Genomic DNA, 22,571 nt, shown 5'->3' on the forward strand with positions numbered 1-22,571 from the left:
TCACCGATCTGACAATTTTTCTGGCTCAGGAGTGGGTAATGTTGCAAAACCTGTAAGACTTAGAGGAATTCCGTCCGTAAATTTTGACTAGCAACGGATATGCGTCTGAGGACAGCGTTGCCAACAGACCATCATGCCATTTCAAAAAAAGATGCCGAGAACCATTACAAACTACTTCGGTAAGATGGTCTATGGCAACATGGCCGTTATCGGGCACCGTCCTGGGAAAGTGAGTTACACGTATAGCTGGGGATGTTTGTCCCCGACGGCATTACAATTCGTAACTGAAAAACAGAATACATTTAATGAAAGATTCTTGTAAATTCATTTGTTATTTTACGTTGGCAAGAATCTGAAATGCTGATTTTGTTGCTTGGGTATAAGATATAATATTTTTTTTAAAAAAAGAAATGATTACTGTGTGCCGTAATTGTTATGCTGATTATTCTGTCAACCAGCTGTTTATACTGCGACCGCTTACATTTTTGAAATATATTAAGTTTCGCGTAACGCGGATGTAGATGTACTTAATCTTTCCCTTTTTAATTTTAGTGCAAGTTCCCATGTTCTTAGGTTATACTTCCGTACGCCATAACATGCCTAGAACATTCCTATAAAACTCTATAACGTTACGAACAAGTAAATCTACACGCTGACTGCATGATACATCCTGGAAATAAGAGTACACTCCTTTATTTGAAAAAAAAAGAAAAAAAATGTAATGTCAGTGCTCCCCAACGAATAAGACGTCCGTAGCCTGTAACAACTGCGTTGAAACTATTTGTATTTTAGCAGTAAGAACAACTGAATGACAGCCTGTTACCGCACATCTGTGTTACAGGTATTAATTTTAGTTTTTTATGTTTCAGGTTCTTCCTGAAGTTTTTCCTCAAGTGCAATCAGAACTGCCTGAAGAACGCCGGGAATCCACGAGATATGCGGAGGTTCCAGGTAAGAGCCACAGCTTTTGCTCCTATAAAGAGTTGGTTTAAGAACTTCACTATAGCACTAAAAAATTAGAATCTGTTTCATTTTTCTCAACAGAAATGAGGTACTGAATGTACTCAGCGTTACAACTATTACCGCCTTACATGCAGGTAAAATCAGTGATTAAGTATGCGGTACTAGCATCAGTGGTTTGTGTGACTGACAGATGAGGATTAAATGATAAACAGCTGGCCAGCTGCCTCTTTAATTCTGTTTTTCGCAGACCAGTACTGGCTGTCAATCGACTTAAAAGGAATACAGCACAGTACCTGAAGACTACTAGAAAATCATTTTACTCAGGCGACCCTTCGGGTGTTTACTAGGAAAACAAACTTTCCTTATCATTTGTACTGAGGCTATAAAATTAAAAGCAGTTTGCTAACCAAAAACTGGCGAATAACGACAAAATGCAAGGTTACAAGTAAACTTAGTCATTAATGATATCTGTGTGAAGAAACGAAGTTACGTCGACACTTATCATATTTCTTTCTGTTGTGCTGTATACCATCCTTGTAGTTCAATAAATGTAAAGCTTATGACCAACACCATATGGGAATAACAGCCACCGGCTCTTGATGAAAAATGAGCTGTTGTGATACTGAAGCAGCAAATATACATCTGTAATGAGATATGAAAGTCTCATTAGCAGCAATTTTAATACACGCGATAATAGCCCTATGCCTCCAGTAAAGTGTTTCAGCACTGAGCCTAGTAGTGATTTGCTGCACACTGCGCGAGACGTGGAGAAATGAATTCGACTTTTGGTACTCCCTGTACGCCTTAGAACCTGCAGGGGTTGGATAAGATAAAATGAACATCCATAAAGTATGATGTTCCTTCACCTTTGGCAACTATAGAAGGCAACTTACTCCTACCGCTCAATGGGATATTCTACGATTTATGGCATTTATGGTTATAAATATATTTTTTTGTGAAAGCCAAGCTTAAGACCTTTATTCCAGTTATTTGCATCTACAGAATCGTGCTGTCATCTTCTGATTGGCATTACACTTTGCGTACATGTCCACACACATGCATCGTCTATATTTTGAGAACAAAGTGATTTTTAATGTGTTTACACTTTTTTCTCAAAAAGTCGACGACGTAATGCCAATTCTGTCGAAACTACGTAATTGGAATAAAGGTCTCAAAATCAAGCGATCTTGGCTTTCACAAAAAATATATGTATAAACAGAGAGCTCCCCAACAAGGCATGTGTAAGTTACATTGTTATAAAATATTTTTCCTAGACCCATTACAGGGTTCGAGTACATACACATCCTCATCTTCATCAAGCAAGCCTTCAGATCTCCAGCTCCATGAAAGAAAATTGCTGTCATATGCTAGAAATAATACCTGAGCGATTAACTGGATATGATCGCGTTCCTTCTCCCCCGTTTTTTACTTTCTTTCCTTTGCATTGGATGATGTTATAATTGCTCTTTTTCCTGTATCTTCATCATAGAAGCTCGTTCTTCTGTAGGTAACCCTTGTGAAAACATGTCTCCAGTATAGTCAGATCACAAGTTTCCTTGGCCAGTAGCGAAGTGTTGTGTTCGTTGCATCTTTATGGGTTAGAATTCGTCTGATTTACTAGATATTTATATCAGACAGCTCTATCGAGCAGTATATAAAACTCAGAATTTATTTTAGTAGTAGTAGTAGTAGTAGTAGTAGTAGGATGTTGCTGTGGCGGACCGACGGGTAGAGCATTGTACTCTAGCTGCCGGCATAAGGCTTTGGCACGGCGCCAAGCGCCAGATGCCTCGCTATGCGTCACAGCTCAGAGTATATTGCATCACATTGTTCCAACTCTATGGCCTCCGGTCAATGTAGCGTACGTCTTGCGTTCAATGTATCAACAGATCAGAATAAATATGAAATATGGTTTTGAAATAAAAGACTTTAGTAATAGAAAAAATATTATTTATTTCAATTTCTATAATAATGTGTTACATCTCCAGTAAGTTGAACTTTTGCACATCTTCCTGCACCTTTCATCCAAATACAAACAGACTCTTGTTCACTTATTTTACGATGATTCCTTGTTCTTAAATAAAATGACTGGTTAGATACAAAGTATGACAGTCCCAAATCTTTATTATACACTTCTCCCACATGAAAAGTACGGTAAGATATTACATCTCTTGCATTGAATGCTTCCAAACCAGTAACATTCTTCACTTTATTACCATCAAAACGAACAACAGCAACTGTAATCCATCCATTGCCAGCTTGATGTGTATCTAATTGCGTAAGTGTAAAATTAATAATACACCCACAAAACACTGATGGACCTTGCAAAATAACTTGTGATCCCTTGTTAGCAACTCTCACTTCCAGATCTTCTATAGCCTTGTAAACAGTTTGACGGGAACGTCGATATCTTCTGGTGTAGCGAGGCATCTCGGAACATGCAGTTGCACGCGCTGCTGCTCGCCGACTGAAGGTCCCTGGTTCAGTCCGGATAGTGGCGGGGACTTTCCCTTGTTCCAGTCGCTCCAGGACGGCCCCAGGTCTACGCAACCTGCAATCTGCTATCAGATGTACGGTTATCTTCCCCATGGGTAAAAAGCGAATGGGACGAAGGGCCCGCCACCCTCCCGCTGCTAGTGCCGATGCAAAGAAATGCTGCGTTCTACCTGCAGTCAGGCGAACAGTTTGGCCAGACGCCTGCGCCACTGACTTTGCCTTTACTTCACATTTTAGCAGCAGTAGTAGTAGTAGCAGTAGTAGAGGCAGCAGCAGCAGCGGAAGTCTCCTAATTAAACGTAAAAATCCTCTTTAATGCCCTTATCACCCCATTGTGAAGTTACTTTCTTAGGGCATCACATTTAGACGAGAAAGTTTCTCCTTGAACTATTTATGCTTTAATAGCATTAGACACAATTGCCATAAAACCTCCTAATGGATTTATTACTGTTGTCACGAGTGTACAAACTAAACTTGTACCGATCATTTTCCCCGTTGCGTTTGTAAGGACCAAAGTAACACTAAATTATCATAATGATTGCAGAATGGTACCTCTGAACGTGTCCTGTGACCATACATACTCGGAGAAGCAAGTGAGGAGATCAATCCATTGTAGGTCTGGAAATGAGTCTTTCGCACCAAGGAATTCAGGTCATTTTGTCGAGCCCCTGTTCACTATAGTTGCGAATAATCCACTTTATGTCGATAGTGGGATGTTTAAAATATAATAGTGAAAGTTATGCAATACATAGACTGAATTGTCGAAAGTCACGGTATACCTCCTAATATCGTGCCGAACCTCCTATTGCGCGGCGTAGCGCAGCAAGTCGACATGGCATACACTCAAAACGTCGTTGGAAGTTCCCTGCCGACATATTGAGCCATGCTGCCTCTACAGAAGTCCACAACTGCAAAAGAGTTGCCGGTGCAGGATTTCGTGCACGAACTGACTTCTCCATTATGTCCCACATAAACACTCGACGGGGTTGTTGTCGGGCGGTCTGGGTGACCAAACTACTCGCTGGAAATGTCCAAAATGTTCTTCAAACCAATCGTGAACAGCTGTGGACCGGTGACATGGCGCACTGTCATCGATAAAAATTCCACCGTTGTTTGGGAACATGACCTCCATGAATGGCTGCAAATGGTCTCCAAGTAACCGAACATCCAGAGGACACTGTCCATTCCACGTAAACACAGTCCACACCATTATGGAGCCACCACCACCTTGCACACTGCCTTGTTGACAACTTGGGTCCATGGCGTCATGGGTCTATACCACACTCAAACCTTACCATCGCCTCTTACGAAGCCGGCCAAGGTGGCCGAGCGGTTCTAGGCGCTTCAGTCCGGAACCGCGCGACTGCTACGTTCGCAGGTTCGAATCCTGCCTCGGGCATGGATGTGTGTGCTGTCCTTAGGTTACTTAGGTTTAAGTAGTTCTCAGGTCTAGGGGACTGATGACCTCAGATGTTAAGTCCCATAGTGCTCAGAGCCATTTAAACCTCTTACGAACTGAAATCGGGCCTCATTTGACGAGGCAGGTTTTCAAGTCGTCTAGGGTCCAACGATCCCGGGAGAGGCGCTGCAGGCGGTGCGGTGCTGCTAGCAAAGGCACTCGTGTCAGTCGTCTGCTGCCATAGCGCATTAACGCCACATTTGGTCGCACTGCCCAAACGAATAAGCTCGTCGTACGCGCCAAGTTTATTTCTGCGGTTATTTCACGCAGTGTTGCTTGTCTGTTAGCACTGACAATCTCTACACAACGCCGCTGCTGTCGACCGTTAAGTGAAGGCCGCCGGCCACTGCGTCACCCCTGATGAGAGGTAATGCCTGAAATTTGGCAGTCTTGGGGCACAGTCTTGACACTGTGGATTTCGGAATTTTGAATTCCCTAGTGATTTCCATGCGTCTAGCTCCAACTTTCATCCAGCGTTCAAGGTCTCTTAATTCCCATCGAGCGGCCATACATCGGAAAACTTTTCACACGAATCGCCTGAGTACAAATGACTGCTCCGCCACTGCAGTACACCTTATACCTTGTGTAAGCGATACTGCCGCTATCTGTGTATGTGCATATCGGTGTCCCATAACTTTTGTCATCTCAGTGTATGCAAACGGTTGGAGTGGGTCGAGCGGCGGCCCGTAAAGCCGCAGTGGCTACGGGACGGCGTCTCCTCCACGGCGCCGCGGGCTCGGCTAGGAGCGCGCCGCTCGTTACGGGCGCGGCGGCTAATCGAGTTGCCGCGTGACACGTGATCCGAGATCTCCCCCGCAGCTCTCAATAAAGAAGCCTCGCAGAGCGCCGGTGTTGATGAACCCCTGGAGACGGCGGCGAAGGCGGGGCGCTCGGCGCTGCCTGCGCCGTTATGTTAACGAGGGCGCCGCCTGATAGCGGTATCGGCGTCGTATAAACAAAACCCTCCGCGATAAGGCCGGCCCGGACCGCCGCGTCTCGCTTCCTTCAAACTGCGCCCGCCACCCGCAACTTCCTTTCTCCTCGCCTCGCCTTTTTTCCCCTTTTTTTGCCAGCCTCCTCAAAATGAGGTGGGGAGATAGCGAACTACCGGGGTGGCGGCGGAAGGCGATGGCTGCTTCTGCAGCAGCGAGTGGAAGAAGAGGAAGTGGAGTTAAGAAAAAGGGGGAAGAAATTAAGAGCAGTTCCGTAAAAATAAATTGTCTCCCGGCTGCGGAGCATGTTGCTTTAATAGCGTCTCAGGGGCGCTGCAATTAGCCGGCCTGTGAAATTAGTCGCCGCCGCCGCCGCCGCCGCCTCTTCAGCCGACTCGCCCGCCGACTGGCTGCTACTGTCTGCCGCCGCCGCTTCTGATTAAAATCGGCGACCGGCTCGCACGCGCCGCACTTCCGCTTCACTGTGCACCGTGACATTCATTCCCACCACGCCGCATCTCCGTGCGAACTGTTAAAGAAATTGTGAACGCAGTTAGCAAAGAGAGTATCACTTTCCATTACTATATGCGATGAATTTAATTCGACGCTTTGTAACCGACGTTTCTCCGTCAGAAACGCTGTCGTTCTCGTTTTCACTTTCTTAGTTTTGACGTGAAAACTTACGTTCCTTCGACGAATTTTCTAGTGTGACAAAATACCGTCAGATTTAATTCGCTAATAACTAAGAGATTAACACATGTAAACAATGGTTCAGGCAACAACTGACAGATACCTGTTTATCGCACAGTATTTGTTTTCCGTATGAAGGTTTCGTACCAGTGCAGAAATGGTTCAAATGGCTCTAAGCACTATGGGACTTAACATCTGAGGTCATCAGTCCCCTAGACATAGAACTACTTAAGCCTAACTAACCTAAGGACACGACACACAAGCAAGCCTGAACCTTGACCGTAGCAGCAGCAAGGTTCCGGACTGAAGAGCCTAGAACCGCTCGGTTACAGCGGCCGGCCCAGTGAGGAAGCATCCGCGATATAGTTACGAATTAGCTTTGCATAAAGCTATAAACTGGTGTAGCATGAGAACGCGTTTACTAGGTCGTGTCACGGTGAAGAGGTTACGGAGAACCACTAAGACAATACTAACCATCGCTGGAATATAGGTGAAATTCTGTATTAAATTGAAAATTACAAACTAATGAAAGACGTCGTCCGATATAACTCAGAATTATAGAAAACGAAAGTGAGAAGAGAGCTCGCGTCGAAATGAATACAAAAAGCCTAATAAGTCCATCTCAGGCGAATGTGAGAGATACGGCAGTGTCTAAAGGGTCACGAGAAAACGGGGCAAAGCGATTACGGTGTGGACCCATTAGGCATGCCTTTGGACAGTGACAGTCAAACCATGTCGTAAATCTTCTATAGCCATTATACCACTCAGTGTGATCATTGTATTAAGAGATTGATAAATTATATAATATGAAACACTTCCTTTGTTATTATTCCGACGTTTTTACGACATATCTGCGGTGAGGACCCGATCTGTGTACACATAAATTTTCTTTCTATTCCGTTCTTCTCTTTAAAATCCACTGTCTCTAATTATAGCGGATGGATTGGGGTTATACCAGCCGCAAGAGAAAATCATTTCAGTCGAATCCTCGAATGGTACATGGAACATGATCCAAGTTCCTTCCATCCCTAAAAACCTAGGGCATTTCATTGATCTACTTGTCACTCAGAGGCTAAAGTGCAAGCTTTCTTCCATCGTCCGATTGGTAAAATTGAAAGCTGAAAGTTAACGTCGGTTGGCCTCCAGTTGCAGCACCGGTTGACTTAACAGCACTATATTTAGCCAGCTTGACGATCTATGTGTTGAATACATTATAGCAACATTTAATGCTCCGAAGATAATCATTATACAGCCGAGTACAACAAAAGTGGGGGAATGTTTGTTAATTATGTTGGCAAATGCATATATTTGAAAATTAAATTTGATGAAAATTATTTTAGAGTAGCAAATACTCATCAATCGAATATCACAATCACTCTTCCAGTCACACATTGCTCCCCGTCAGGCCTCGTACTGCACACTCCAGACAATGTGCAGGGAGTTAACGAATTGGTGACTGCTGACAGACGCATCACAGTCAACGAATTGTCACGCTACGTTGGGATAGGGGAAGTAAGTGTTTGCAGAATACTGAAAGTATTGGCGTTAAAAAAGGTTTGTGCCAGTTGGTTTCCCAGGATGTTGACAGTGGCTAACAAAGAAACAAGAAAAACGTTATGCAGCGAACTTTTGGAACAGTACGAGAATGGTGGAGATGAATTCCTTGGAAGAATTGTGATAGGTGATGAAACATGGCTGCATCATTTTTCACCAGAGACGAAGAAGCATTCAATGGAGTGGCATTATGCAAATCCACCCAAGGAAAGTAAGTTCAAAACCACACCTTCTGCTGGAAAAGTTATGGCTACGGTGTTTTTCGATTCCGAAGGGCTTTTGGTTGTGGACATCATGCCAAGTGGAACCACCATAAATTCTTATGCGTATGTGACGACACTGAAGAAATTTCAAGCTCGACTGAGTCGTGTTCGACCAAATCGGCAAAAGCAGGATGTTTTGCTGTTGCACGACAATGCACGGCCACATGTCAGTCAAAAAACCATGGGAGCGATCACGAAACTCGGGTGGACAACACTGATACACCCGCCTTACAGTCCTGACCTAGCTCCATGTGGCTATCATCTCTTTGGGAAACTAAAAGACTCTCTTCGTGAAACAAGGTTTGAAGATGATGACTCCCTTGTGCACGCTGCCAAACAGTGGCTCCAACAGGTTGGTCAAGAATTTTACCGTGCGGGTATATAGGCGCTGGTTCCAAGATAGCGTAAGGCAGTTGAGGGGGATGGAAATTATGTGGAGAAATGAAAATATTGTTTCTAAAGGATGTATCTACACACTGTAAAACTGTCAAACAGGTAGAATAGAAGATGGATTTGAAAAAAAAATAGAGTGCATTTCTTTTGGAGTGACCTTCGTATTTCGCATATTTATGTAAAGGAGGCTTTATCCAGGTTGTAGCGGCATCATTATAACGTCTTGTAATGTAATGCTTTAGGTTCAGTTTGTAACTTTATCGTTATTTGTTCCAGTATTATTTACGCATTCACAATTTTTCTATTAATTTCTTCTTAGTATGGTAGCTTTGGTGTTTTATATTCCACCATGAGCATGAGATGTGGACGACAACAGTAAAAAAACGGAACGGAAAGACGTATTTTTTTATGTCAGTTTTGTGTGGAACTAGTTCTTATGTGAGGCGCAGACAGCCGTATCGGTTTCATCAGCCAGTGGTGATGGGGTACGGGGAGACGGCGGCCAAGGTGTGGTCGAGCGGGCGCCGGGGGAGGTTGTGACATACGCGGCGGTCTCTTTTTTCAGTTAACAAGCGGCCATCAGTCAGGAGTCAGGCGAGGAGCGCCGCGGCCGTAAGCAGCCGGCTGACCTTGGGAGCGGCCGCGGCCAGATGGATGGCGTCATTAGCGGCCGCCCTTCGGCCGGACATTTGCAAATTGACGAGCTCTTCCGCCCGCGCAGTAAGCATTTTTTAAAAATTAAAATTGACACCGCTACGGGAGCCGTGAAAGATCGTCCGGTCGGGGGCAGCGGTGACGGTGCCGGGGATTCGTGTTGCCTCGGAACTCGGCTTTCAGCGTGACTTCCCTCCCCCCCCCTCCCACCCTCCCCTCCCCTCACCGACCAAGCCCTGTCGACATACGGATAGGCTCCGGCACCACTCCTAGGTGACATGATGTTCTGATCCGTCGTTCCTTACGATCTCTTAAGCAGTGACCAGGAACGAATGAGAGCGTTATCTTCGCTTAACCCAATGTTTCTTTGATTTGATAATTAATTCAGCTGGTGACCATTCGCGTCTTATAAAACTCTTTTATTTATGCTGGTGATCGCCAGCACTTATAGGTGTTCAGTCACTTCAATTATTGTCTCGGATTTTTCATTACAAATATTTTTGTACATTGTTCGGCGGTAATTCATTGTGGCCTATGTGCCAAGTACGACAGTCGCCTCAGCAGAAATTCTATATTTTCTGGAACAGTCGCCGTGTAAAGAAGGAATTGTGTGTTGACAATTGGTTACCGCCAACGAGCGTCGGCAACTACGAACTCCGTCTGTCACCTCTGTGCAGCCAGGCAGAACTTGTTTCCTTCCTTATTCCTTTGCCGAAAATGACAAAATACATTTATAACGTGATCGTTTCTCAGTCCCGCTATGACTGGCAGGCTGCTTTGCAACTGAATCTGGGCGCACCCAGTTGCACACCTCATAATTAATAAATTTTCTTTTTGATACTTGGATAACTTAATCTTATGATTTAACACTTCTAAAAATATACCTTGACCGCACTCACATCTGAGCACAAACACTCCTAAAAATGTAAGTGTACTTAGATTTTTACGTCTTAGTTCTTATGGTACATGCATTACAAATATAATATTTTTGTTGTAAGGAATATAAGACGTACACTAAAGATTCGCAAGGAAAAGAACATCTGGATCGCAGAACGCTGTGACGAAACTATCAATATTCGTTGCCAAAGTTCAAACGGAATATCATCTGAGTTACGATGCTGACTGAAAAATGCAACCAAAAGCCTCAACCGCAAATTTAAATGCTTCAAGAAGCTGTGCTGAAATAAAGTAGTATAGATCTTGGAAAATCACTGTTCCGCTTCATCTCATTCAACCAGTACACGCAGGCATCAGTGGATACATAATGAAATCTGAGTCACTTCATAGCAGCCACATCAAGACAAGAGGTACGTTTGTGTGAGCTGAGAATAATATGTCACTCAACCGCTGACCGGCTGGTGCAAGGCACTGGGTCACTAGTCGAGATGGTATCTCCACTGGATACCGCTATGACGCCTTGGGGCGGAAGCACTGCACCATCTTTACTACACGCCCAACCCATCAACCTATTACTCATGACTTACGTCTGTCACTTCGCACCGCAGAGTACCTAGACAGTCCACGAAAATCCTCCTGCTCATTTCCGTTCTTAAGAGTTCATTTTCTATTTCTCCAAACTGATGGCACTTCTTCAGTAACACACATCTTTTTTATTATAACAGTACCATAGGTAATGCTGTGCGTGCCGGCCGGGGTGGCCGAGCAGTTCTAGGCGCTACAGTCTGGAACCGCGCGACCGCTACGGTCACAGGTTCGAATCCTGCCTCGGGCATGGATGTGTGTGATGTCCATAGGTTAGTTAGGTTTAAGTAGTTCTAAGTTCTAGGGAACTGATGACCTCAGAAGTTAAGTCCCATAGTGCTCAGATCCAATGCTGTGCGTCATATACTTTTAAAATATGTTGCTATATTTCGATTTTATTTTTTGAGCTTTAACCTTCTTAGCCCATAGGAAATGCATTGTAACCCTCGCATCTATAGAATGTCTTTCTTCGTCTTATTGTTGAAAAATATGGTTTGCTTTAATTAATTTCCTTTCATTCACCTTGATTCCTTGGATTTCAATACTTCGCTTTCCTTCATGATTATGAATTCAGATACTCTTTTCTCCAGAGTGGTTTCAAATTCCATATACAACATTAAAAACGTCTGTTTTCATGCGAAAGTTGTTTTTCCGGAAGTCTGCTTAGCATGTTTTGCATGTACTTCAGTGTAGTACAACTTATCATGCCGAAGGAAAAAAACTTCCCCTACATTTTTTTGACTATACAAGTGTAAACAGTGACTGTTTTCAGCGTCACACAGTGGTGGGCGGGAAGTCGATATGAACAACTGCGGTCTGTCAAGCCGGAAAACAGCATGAAATTGGCCTGTAAGAGCCACCTAAACTATTCCAACACTGCATTCGCGCCGCGAGAGGTTATCAGCATCTTCTCACTCTCTGATGCCACAGGCTTGGTTAGCTGTTTTCTTAACATTATTAATTTAAAGTTTCCCATGAGAGTAATAAAAGGGAAGAAGGCTTTTGTAAACAGTATGCAAAAACTAATTACGTTTACCATTCGATAGAAACATGACGCTAACAAGCACAGTAGCTTCGCAGTGAAAATGTCACATAAACATTGGATTTAATTATTTTTATGCTGTCAGAATTATCAATACTTTGAAGTAAAATTTACACAGACAACACTTTCATATTTTGTAAGTGTAATGGACGATTTTAGCCAAAAGTTCGCGCGCGCACACGTTCTGTAGCTTAGGTGGGTTTTGTAAGTCAATTTGAGGCTTCTTCCCGACTTAATAGCCCACAAGTGTCCTATATCAATCTGTTCGTCTTGACGTCACCTACACCACTGTCATACATTGTAAACAATAATCGTTTACATCTTATATGTGTAAATATAAAGGGTGTCTCTCCTAAGAGTCGTCACCCGCATTTTCTCTGGTGTTTCGGCAGATAATGCAATTTTGTTTTTGCAACGTTAAATCGAATCGAGCCAAAGAAATGCTGCTCATCACATCTTTCATACCACCAACAGCGTCGATTCGTTTCGTATCACAAACAAAACGAATTGTAAAGTGGGATTCTACGTAACCATTCGACAGAGCGGTCCAAAATTAGTCTAGTGTGTCATTCATTTTACCGATATGTAGTACCAGGGACTGTAAAACACGAGCAATAATGAGTACTCCAGCAGCCACAGCACCGCCCTGGCACCCCGACTGCTGCCGCCATGCAGCTCGGTCGCTGCTGGAGTACTCGTTATTGCTCGTGTTTCACAGTTCCTGGTAATACATATCAGTAAAATGAATGACACACTAGACTAGTCTGGGAGCGCTCTAGCGAATGGGCATGTAGAATTCCGATTCAAAAATCATTTTGTTTGTAATGTGTAACATACCTACGCTTTTCGTCGACGTTGGCCGTCTCTTGAAAAGCATGACGGGCAGAATGTGTTTGGGCTGACACAAGCCACACGTTGCTAAAACTAAATTGCAAGTATCTGCCAAAACACCAAAGAAAATGCGCCCGACGACCCATGCTGTGTAGACAGGTAGGTTGAATAAATAGGGCCCTGCTACTGGTGGCCGGAAATGTCAAAACCAGGCTGTCAGAATATGACCACCTTTTTTTTCTTTTTTCTTCAGAACGAGTTTCGAGTCAGTACAGAAATGTCAGAAGCGAGCGTATCGATAGTAGATTACAGATTACAGGAATCCATTGACAAGGCGAACAGAAAAGTTTGCTTCAGTTATTTTGGCAGTGAATTGACCAAGAAATGTCGTCTGGTTGCTAGGGACGACGAACAGCTTACCAGTACGACGCTGTTGCGTGTGTAGACAGGAACACTGAACTGGCCAGCCGCCACGCGCTCGACTGTGCCACGCAGTAGCGTCCGCCGCCGCCGCTGCTCGGGTAAAAACGCGCGGCCACATGAGATGATCGGCGCTAGGCGGCGCGTAGATTTATGACAGCGCCAAGACAGCGGCCGCCTGATTGATGGTGGTTTTTGGGCGCGCTAATTACGCCGGCCACTGTGCGGGCACGGCCGCGCTGACTGATGAACCGCTGCCCGCTGCCCGCTTCCTGTGGCGGCCAACTGCCGCTGCCGCTGAAGCTGCTGACAGGTCACGGATTCCCAACCACTGCATCCGGTCTTCTTCCCGTCACTCCAAGTGTTCTTCTCAGATGGTAGTAAATGCAAGTAAGGGGTACAGATATTCGACGCTGTCACCGAAGTCTTAAGCAGCAGCAGTCCGCCACCCAGCAAGCTCATTGTAGCGCACCATCCCTACGCGTTGTTAACGTAGCAGGCTTATCCTACCCATCCTGCAGACATTACTTCACCATCCTCTGAACCGTCATACCCACAAAATTATGCATCCCCCCCACCTTCCTCTAGATTTCCGTCACACGCTCCTGTCAACACACAAAGAAGACTGACAGTTTCGATAGTTGCTACTTTCTTTTCAACTATTAATTAACCATCTTCTCCAACCAACCAAATATACACTACTGGCCATTAAAATTGCTACACCAAGAAGATGACGTCCTGTAGACGCGAAATTTAACCGTCAGGAAGAAAACGCTGTGATATGCAAATGATTAGCTTTTCAGAGCGTTCACACAAGGTTGGCGCCGGTGGCGACACCTGCAACGTGCTGACATGAGGAAAGTTTCCAACCGATTTCTCATACACAAACACCAGGTGACCGGCGTCGCCTGGTGAAACGTTGTTGTGATGCCTCGTGTAAGGAGCAGAAATGCCTACCATCACGTTTCCCACTTTGATAAATGTCGGATTGTAGCCTATCGCGATTACGGTTTATCGTATCGCGACACTGCTGCTCGCGTTGGTTGAGATCCAACGACTGTTAGCAAAATATGGGATCAGTGGGTTCAGGAGGGTAATACGGAACGCCGTGCTGCATCCAACGGCCTCGTATCACTAGCAGTCGAGATGACAGGCATCTTGTCCGCATAGCTGTAACGGATCGTGCACCCACGTCTCGATCCCTGAGTCAACAGATGGGGACGTTTACAAGACAACAACCATCTGCACGAACAGTTCGACGACGTTTGCAGCAGCAGTGGACTATCAGCTAGTAGACCATGTCTGCGGTTATCCTTGACGCTGCATGACAGACAGGAGCGCCTGCGATGGTGTACTCAACGACGAACCCGGGCGCACGAATGGCAAAACGTCATTTTTTCGGATGAATCCAGGTTCTGTTTACAGCATCATGATGGTCGCATACATGTTTGGCGACATCGCGGTGAACACACATAGGAAGCGTGTATTCGTCATCGCCACTCTGGCGTATCACCCGGCGTGATGGTATGGGGTGCCATTGGTTACACGTCTCGTTCACCTCTTGTTCGCATTGACGGCACTTTGAACAGTGGACGTTACATTTCAGATGTGTTACGACCCGTGGCTCTACCCTTCATTCGATCCCTGCGAAATCCTACATTTCAGCAGGATAATGCACGACCGCATGTTGCAGCCCCTGTACGGGCCTTTCTGGATACAGAAAATGTTGGACTGCTGTCCTGGCCAGCACATTCTCCAGATCTCTCACCAATTGAAAACGTCTGGTCAATGGTGGCCGAGCAACTGGCTCGCCACAATACGCCAGTCACTACTCTTGATGAATTGTGGTATCGTGTTGCAGCTGCATGGGCAGCTGTACCTGTACTCCCCATCCAAGCTCTGTTTGACTCAATGCCCAGGCGTATCAAGGCCGTTATTACCACCAGAGGTGGTTATTCTGGGTACTGATTTCTCAGGATCTATGCACCCGAATTGCGTGAAAATGTAATCATATGTCAGTTCTAGTACAATATATTTGTCCAATGAATACCTGTTTATCATCTGCATTTCTTCTTGGTGTAGCAAATTTAATGGCCAGTAGTGTAGTTTCACACATTACCTCCAGGTGTTAAATTAGAATACGCAGGCCTGCCTTCTAACCATCTGAGTAAAACATCGCATCCTGTTGTTTTACAAGAACAAATTTCACATTAATCTGCGTCTGGTCCGAAGATTATCACTCTTCCAAAATATTAAAATTTCCTCTGAATCACAGGCATATGGTTCTCCTTGCCACCTGCCACCTTTCCCACTCTACACTCTTCTCGTAAAATGTCCTCTTCCTGGAACATCTACTTTAACCGCTCAGCTCCTTAATTGCCAATATTATACATTACTTACATCTACATGATTACTTTCTAATTTGGTAGCTGGTCCATAAAAGCACTTTCAGACATTCTGTCTGCCGTTCTCGAACAGCACGTCGGAAAAATTACACCTCAATCTTTCCGTACAAGTTGCAGTTTGTCTTATTTCATTACAATGGTCATTTTACACTCTACTGAGGTGACAAAAGCCATGGGACAGCGATATTCAGATGGCGGTAGTATCGCGCACACGAGGTACAAAAGGGCAGTATATTGGCAGAGCTGTCATTAGTACTCCACTGATTTATGGGAGAAGGTTTCCGACGTCATTATGGGTGCACGACGGGAATCAACAGACTTTTAATGCGAAATTGCAATTTGAGCTAGACGCATAGGGCATTCCATTTCGGAAATCGTTAGGGAACTATTCCGAGATCATCAGTGTCAAGAGTGTACGGAGAATACCAAAGTTCAGGCATTAGCTCTCACCACGGACAACGCTGAGGTCGACGGCCTTCACTTAACGACCGAGAGCAGCGGCGTTCGCGTATAGTTGTCATTGCTAAAAGACAAGCAACAGCGAGTGAAATAACTGCAGAAATGTGGGACGTACGACGAATGTATCCGTTAGGACAGTGCGGCGAATTCTGGGGATGTGGCGTTAAAGGGCTATGGTAGCAGACGACCGATGCCAGTGCCTGCAGCGCCTCTCCTAGGCTCGTGACTACATATTGGACCCTAGACGATTGGAAAACCGTGGTCTACTCCAATGCGTCCCGACTTTAGTTGGTAAGATCTGATGGTACGATTCGAGTATGGCGCAGACCCCACGAAGTCGTCGACCCAATTTTTGAACAAAGCACTGTGCTATCTGGTGATGGTTCTGTAATGGTGTGCACTGTGTTTACATAGAATAGACTGGATGCTCTGGTCCAACCTGAAAATGGTAGTGCTCGGCTTCATGTTCCCAAACAGCGATGGAATTCTTATGGATAACAATGTACCATGTCACTGGACCACAGTTGTCAGCGATTGGTTTGAAGAATATTATGGACATTTCGAACGAATGGTTTGGACACGCACATCGCCCGACTAGGATTAGCAGCTTTTGAATAGGTAATTAACAGATTTTCAGCGCGGAGTGGAAGTTCGTGCTAGACGCATGGAATGTTCCATTTCCACAGTGACTAGTGAGTGCCGAGAATACCAAATTTCAGAGACATCGCAGTGGCCGAAGACCTTCACTTAACGATTTAGAGCAGCGGCGTTTGTGTAGAATTGTCAATGCTAACAGAAAAACGACAATCCCTGAAACAATCGCAGCAATCGATGCAGGATAGTGCGGCGAAATTTGGAGTCGATATGCTATGGCAGCTGACACGATAGCGTTTGCTAACAGCACGACATTGCCTGCAGCCTCTGTTTTGGGCTTGTGACCATATTGTTGGACCCTAGATAGATGGACAACCGTGGTCTGATCAGGTGAGTCCTGATTTCAGATGGTAAGAGCTGATGGCAGGGTCCGAGTGTGGCGCAGACCCCACGAAGCCGTAGACTTAAGTTGTCAACAAGGCACTATACAAGCTGTCGGTGGCTCCGTAATGGACTGGGATGTGTTTGCATGGAATGGTCTGTGTCCTCTTGTCAAACTGAACAGGTCATTGATTGGAGACTATCCGCAGCCATTTGAGATGGAATTTTTGTGGATGCAGTGCGTCATATCACGGGAGCACAATTGTTGGTGATTGGTTTGGAGAACATTCTGGACAATTCGAGCTAATGGTTTGCTATCCACATCGCTCTACATGAGTTCCCTCGAACATTTATCAGACATAATCGAGAGTTCATTCACAAAATCATACATCGGCAACACTTTCGCAATCATGGACGGCTATTCCTGCAGGGAGCTTCCACGTCGGTTTGCTGCATTATGCCGGCCAAAAGGAGGCCATGACTTTTGTCACCTTAGTGTAGTTAGGTGAGGTCAAGAAAATATTTGGTCATTCGGAGGAGATAGTTGATGATTGAAACTACATGAAAACATGCAGCCGCGACGGAAAACGCCTTTGCCTATCGATTGCCACCCTATCACCCTTTTAAATAAGCTACTCCGCCACTGTTCTACATTTCAAACATGTCCATGCTTATTGTTTTCTGCCATCCCATGCATCCTTTCCTCATCTCAAACACTGACCGAGGTGTCGCAGCGTCAAAGCACTCAACTCCGCACTGGGGAAGATGGGGGTACAAATCCCTGTACAACGATACGATTTCTCTGGCACCAGACTGGAATCACCCGCAACGGGCGTCGTCTCTATATTTCCTCTCTGAATAACATCACCAATTATCGAACTTAGCATTTCCGGTCAAGCACCAAATTCCAGACTAGAATTTCCATAAAAGGGAAGCTGCCAGACGTCCTTAAGTAGCCATCATCCTAAAAGTGGCGAACTGCGTTTGTATCTGAATGTAGAGTACGAGAGTCGTACCTGAATATGAGTGCACTGTTTGCCTTTGTACCATCTCGTTCAGCTTTACTACTTTCTCGGATTATTCACCGTCTCCTAGCACCCAGTTACACTTCGTGAGGCATTAAATTGCTTTACATTTGGGTTCATTCAAATTTTGGAGTGACAGAATGACTTTTTGGCTGTTTGATCCCTCACTCTCAATACTCAGCACTTCAAGCTGAATGTCTGCACTTGAGTAACACAAAATTCAAACCTAAGCGGTGTTACCTCGTCATTCAGATATCTACACTCCTGGAAATGGAAAAAAGAACACATTGACACCGGTGTGTCAGACCCACCATACTTGCTCCGGACACTGCGAGAGGGCTGTACAAGCAATGATCACACGCACGGCACAGCGGACACACCAGGAACCGCGGTGTTGGCCGTCGAATGGCGCTAGCTGTGCAGCATTTGTGCACCGCCGCCGTCAGTGTCAGCCAGTTTGCCGTGGCATACGGAGCTCCATCGCAGTCTTTAACACTGGTAGCATGCCGCGACAGCGTGGACGTGAACCGTATGTGCAGTTGACGGACTTTGAGCGAGGGCGTATAGTGGGCATGCGGGAGGCCGGGCGGACGTACCGCCGAATTGCTCAACACGTGGGGCGTGAGGTCTCCACAGTACATCGATGTTGTCGCCAGTGGTCGGCGGAAGGTGCACGTGCCCGTCGACCTGGGACCGGACCGCAGCGACGCACGGATGCACGCCAAGACCGTAGGATCCTACGCAGTGCCGTAGGGGACCGCACCGCCACTTCCCAGCAAATTAGGGACACTGTTGCTCCTGGGGTATCGGCGAGGACCATTCGCAACCGTCTCCATGAAGCTGGGCTACGGTCCCGCACACCGTTAGGCCGTCTTCCGCTCACGCCCCAACATCGTGCAGCCCGCCTCCAGTGGTGTCGGGACAGGCGTGAATGGAGGGACGAATGGAGACGTGTCGTCTTCAGCGATGAGAGTCGCTTCTGCCTTGGTGCCAATGATGGTCGTATGCGTGTTTGGCGCCGTGCAGGTGAGCGCCACAATCAGGACTGCATACGACCGAGGCACACAGGGCCAACACCCGGCATCATGGTGTGGGGAGCGATCTCCTACACTGGCCGTACACCACTGGTGATCGTCGAGGGGACACTGAATAGTGCACGGTACATCCAAACCGTCATCGAACCCATCGTTCTACCATTCCTAGACCGGCAAGGGAACTTGCTGTTCCAACAGGACAATGCACGTCCGCATGTATCCCGTGCCACCCAACGTGCTCTAGAAGGTGTAAGTCAACTACCCTGGCCAGCAAGATCTCCGGATCTGTCCCCCATTGAGCATGTTTGGGACTGGATGAAGCGTCGTCTCACGCGGTCGGCACGTCCAGCACGAACGCTGGTCCAACTGAGGCGCCAGGTGGAAATGGCATGGCAAGCCGTTCCACAGGACTACATCCAGCATCTCTACGATCGTCTCCATGGGAGAATAGCAGCCTGCATTGCTGCGAAAGGTGGATATACACTGTACTAGTGCCGACATTGTGCATGCTCTGTTGCCTGTGTCTATGTGCCTGTGGTTCTGTCAGTGTGATCATGTGATGTATCTGACCCCAGGAATGTGTCAATAAAGTTTCCCCTTCCTGGGACAATGAATTCACGGTGTTCTTATTTCAGTTTCCAGGAGTGTATTTAAATTTCTGCAGAAACACTGTAATGTGTTTAGGATACAACATTATCTTCATATTACTACACATTCCGCAGGCGAAGATCTGAGGAGACGACTGAGTTAACTTCTCAGGAGTGTTTGGTACACGTCAGCACGGAATTATGTTTTGACTTTTCCACTCTCCCTTTAAATAGGGGCGACCAATGACTAGCACAACTTCAATTAGACATACATAGTTAAGAGGAATCAATGAAAGTTTTGAAAATTAGACGATTCTATATAAACCATGTCCCCAAATCATTACTGTCTCTTCCTCTTTCAATAATATCTCTGTAGAGACAGTCCAACACGATTAATGAGACGCTGCAACGATCTCATTACATTGAAAACATTGCAGTTTTACTCTGTTGTCTTCAACTACGCCAGAATGAGACAGCTGGACGACGAATAGTGTTTCAAAACCCATGTAGTTAAAAAAGTTTCTGACAAATTAATACTTTGCCCCGAGCAGCTTTCGAGTATATGAACCCTTGTATTTCGCCGACTTTGTGATTCCCATGGAGTTCCCCGAAAATTTGTGATGGTTCGACTCGCAGTTTCAACTGTTTCAACTTCCATTACCTCTCTATTTCCCGCCCAGAGTCCATGGAGGACCTCATACTGGCTATCCAGGACTAACAACACTAGAACAGATGGGGAGATGAACGGAACAACAAAGTTTTCGGTTGAGGGGGAGAGACATTCGTGTTTGCAAGAAACAGGAAGTTTTAGCAGTTTTACTCCTTCCCTTTCACGTATGTCACATGCTTGGAGTGAAATTCGTGATTATCAGGTAACGCCATAACAAAAATCTTACTGGTAGTTGTATTAATGGCCTTCATCTTCAGTTTCATAACTTAGCACATTATACTGTATTTACTGAGTTTTCGATGCCAGGAATTCTAAAAATGGTTCAAATGGCTCTGAGCACTATGGGACTCAACATCTTAGGTCATAAGTCCCCTAGAACTTAGAACTACTTAAACCTAACTAACCTAAGGACATCACACACACCCATGCCCGAGGCAGGATTCGAACCTGCGACCGTAGCAGTCCCGCGGTTCCGGACTGCAGCGCCAGAACCGCTAGACCACCGCGGCCGGCGCCAGGAATTCTGCTGACGATTATTATGCAGCGCTATATTTGGTGGTAGCCCTGTGCTTGCATACCAGGCTTGCTAAGAAAGTATGGGGAATTTTGTAATTTCGCTGTTACATTGGTCCACTTCATTGTTGTGTTGGTAAAAATGCCTGAAAGGTATCTGTACACTGACAGCAATATTGGATATTTAGTTTGTAATCAGTTGTCAATAATTTTACATGTATTTGCTTACAAGTGGCGATTATTGATTTGTTTTTAAAATGGATTAGAGAATGTCATTAAATTTTGCTATAAAAATAGAATAAAATGCAACAAAGTTTTTGAAAAAGTTGAATGTTGCCTTTGGTGTGTCTGCTATGAGTAAAACAAGGGCTTAGTGGTAGAAGCATTTCCAGGTTGACCGAGAAGAAGATGAAGATTATGGGCTCACGCCATGTAATCTGTACGGATGTTCTTGGTATGAAACGTGTGACGGAAAAATTTAGACAAATGTGTTGAATTTCGAACAAAAACAGCGGCGAATGGAAGTTGCTAAATGACATGAACGTGTCATAAAAGGTGATAAAACATGAGTGTACGGGTAAGACGTCGAAACTAAGGTTCTATTGTCCCAGTGGAGGCATTCTGTATCGCCAAGACAGAGAAAATCTCGGCAAATGCGATCGAATGTGAAGATCCTGCTTGATGTTTTCTTCGATTTCAACGGCGTCATCCATCATTAGTTATTGCCAAACTGTCAGACGGCCAGTAAGGAGTATTTCCTACAAGTTCAACGGCATTTGCGCTAAGCAATCCGGAAATACGCGTGGATTTGTGGCGAGACAACTCATGGCTGCTGCACTACGATAATGCATCTGCTCATACTTCATTGTTCGTTCGTGAGTTTTTCTGGGAAATACAACACTGTAATGACAGCTCAGCCTCCCTATTCGGCAGATATGACTTTTCACTATTTTCAGAAATAAGGAGAACCTTAAAGTGTCGTCGTTTTACATTCTTACATGAGATTAAAAGCACGTCACTGAAAGAGATAAGTGCCATGCCAAAGATCGAGTTCCAGAAGTGTTTCAGGGATTGGAAGAATCTCTGGCATAAGTGTATAATATCTAACGCAGACTGCTTTAAAGGAGAAAACATTAATGTCGACGAATAAATAAAATTGTTTCCAAAAAACGAAAATTTCCGAAACTTTTTGAACACACCTCGTATGGACGCTGAAGTGCTGAAGTTAACTTATTTCAAGCTTAGCGCCACTTTTTGTAGTCGTACTGCTGTTTGTTTTAATATTGAGACGCATACTCTTTGGTCTGTATTTTTACTACGCATTGCCGCAAGAGGCTGTAACTCTGCCACCGACGTCTGCTTTTACTGTGTTGTCCAGGTTCTTTCTTTCCTGTTCCTGCTTCTCTCCTTTCGTCTTCATTATTTTCTTAGCTTTAGCGTGTTGATTAGTGTATCTCTGGAGCCATTCTGTGAACAATGGTGATCGGCTCTTTTTTGTTTGTACAAAAGTACTTAAAAGTAAACAGTATTTAAAAATGCAGAAACCAATATAAATTGCTATAAAACGCGATTTCCTCAACAAAAAGGTAAAATAAAGAAACTGCAAAACAAAAGCATTAAACACCACTTCAATACTTCGTCGAACTTATATGAAACAGGTTTCCGTTATTCATAAACAACTTTTGCGTTTATCAAGAACAACAGGAAACGCTTGCCTTTGATCG

At 45.1% G+C, this 22,571-nt stretch overlaps 1 protein-coding gene across 1 annotated transcript in view; it reads left to right on the plus strand.

Moving 5' to 3' along the window:
• The window catches only part of LOC126235517 (transcription factor collier), a 600,438-nt gene that overhangs the window by 490,208 nt on the left and 87,659 nt on the right, over window positions 1-22,571 (plus strand). The window contains exon 7 of the mRNA XM_049944238.1: window positions 870-951. Coding sequence (XP_049800195.1) covers window positions 870-951 — 82 coding nt within the window. The remainder of the gene's footprint in view (window positions 1-869; window positions 952-22,571) is intronic.

This window comes from Schistocerca nitens, chromosome 1 (assembly GCF_023898315.1).
Source record: "Schistocerca nitens isolate TAMUIC-IGC-003100 chromosome 1, iqSchNite1.1, whole genome shotgun sequence".
In the NCBI taxonomy this organism is placed as follows: Eukaryota; Metazoa; Arthropoda; class Insecta; order Orthoptera; family Acrididae; genus Schistocerca; species Schistocerca nitens.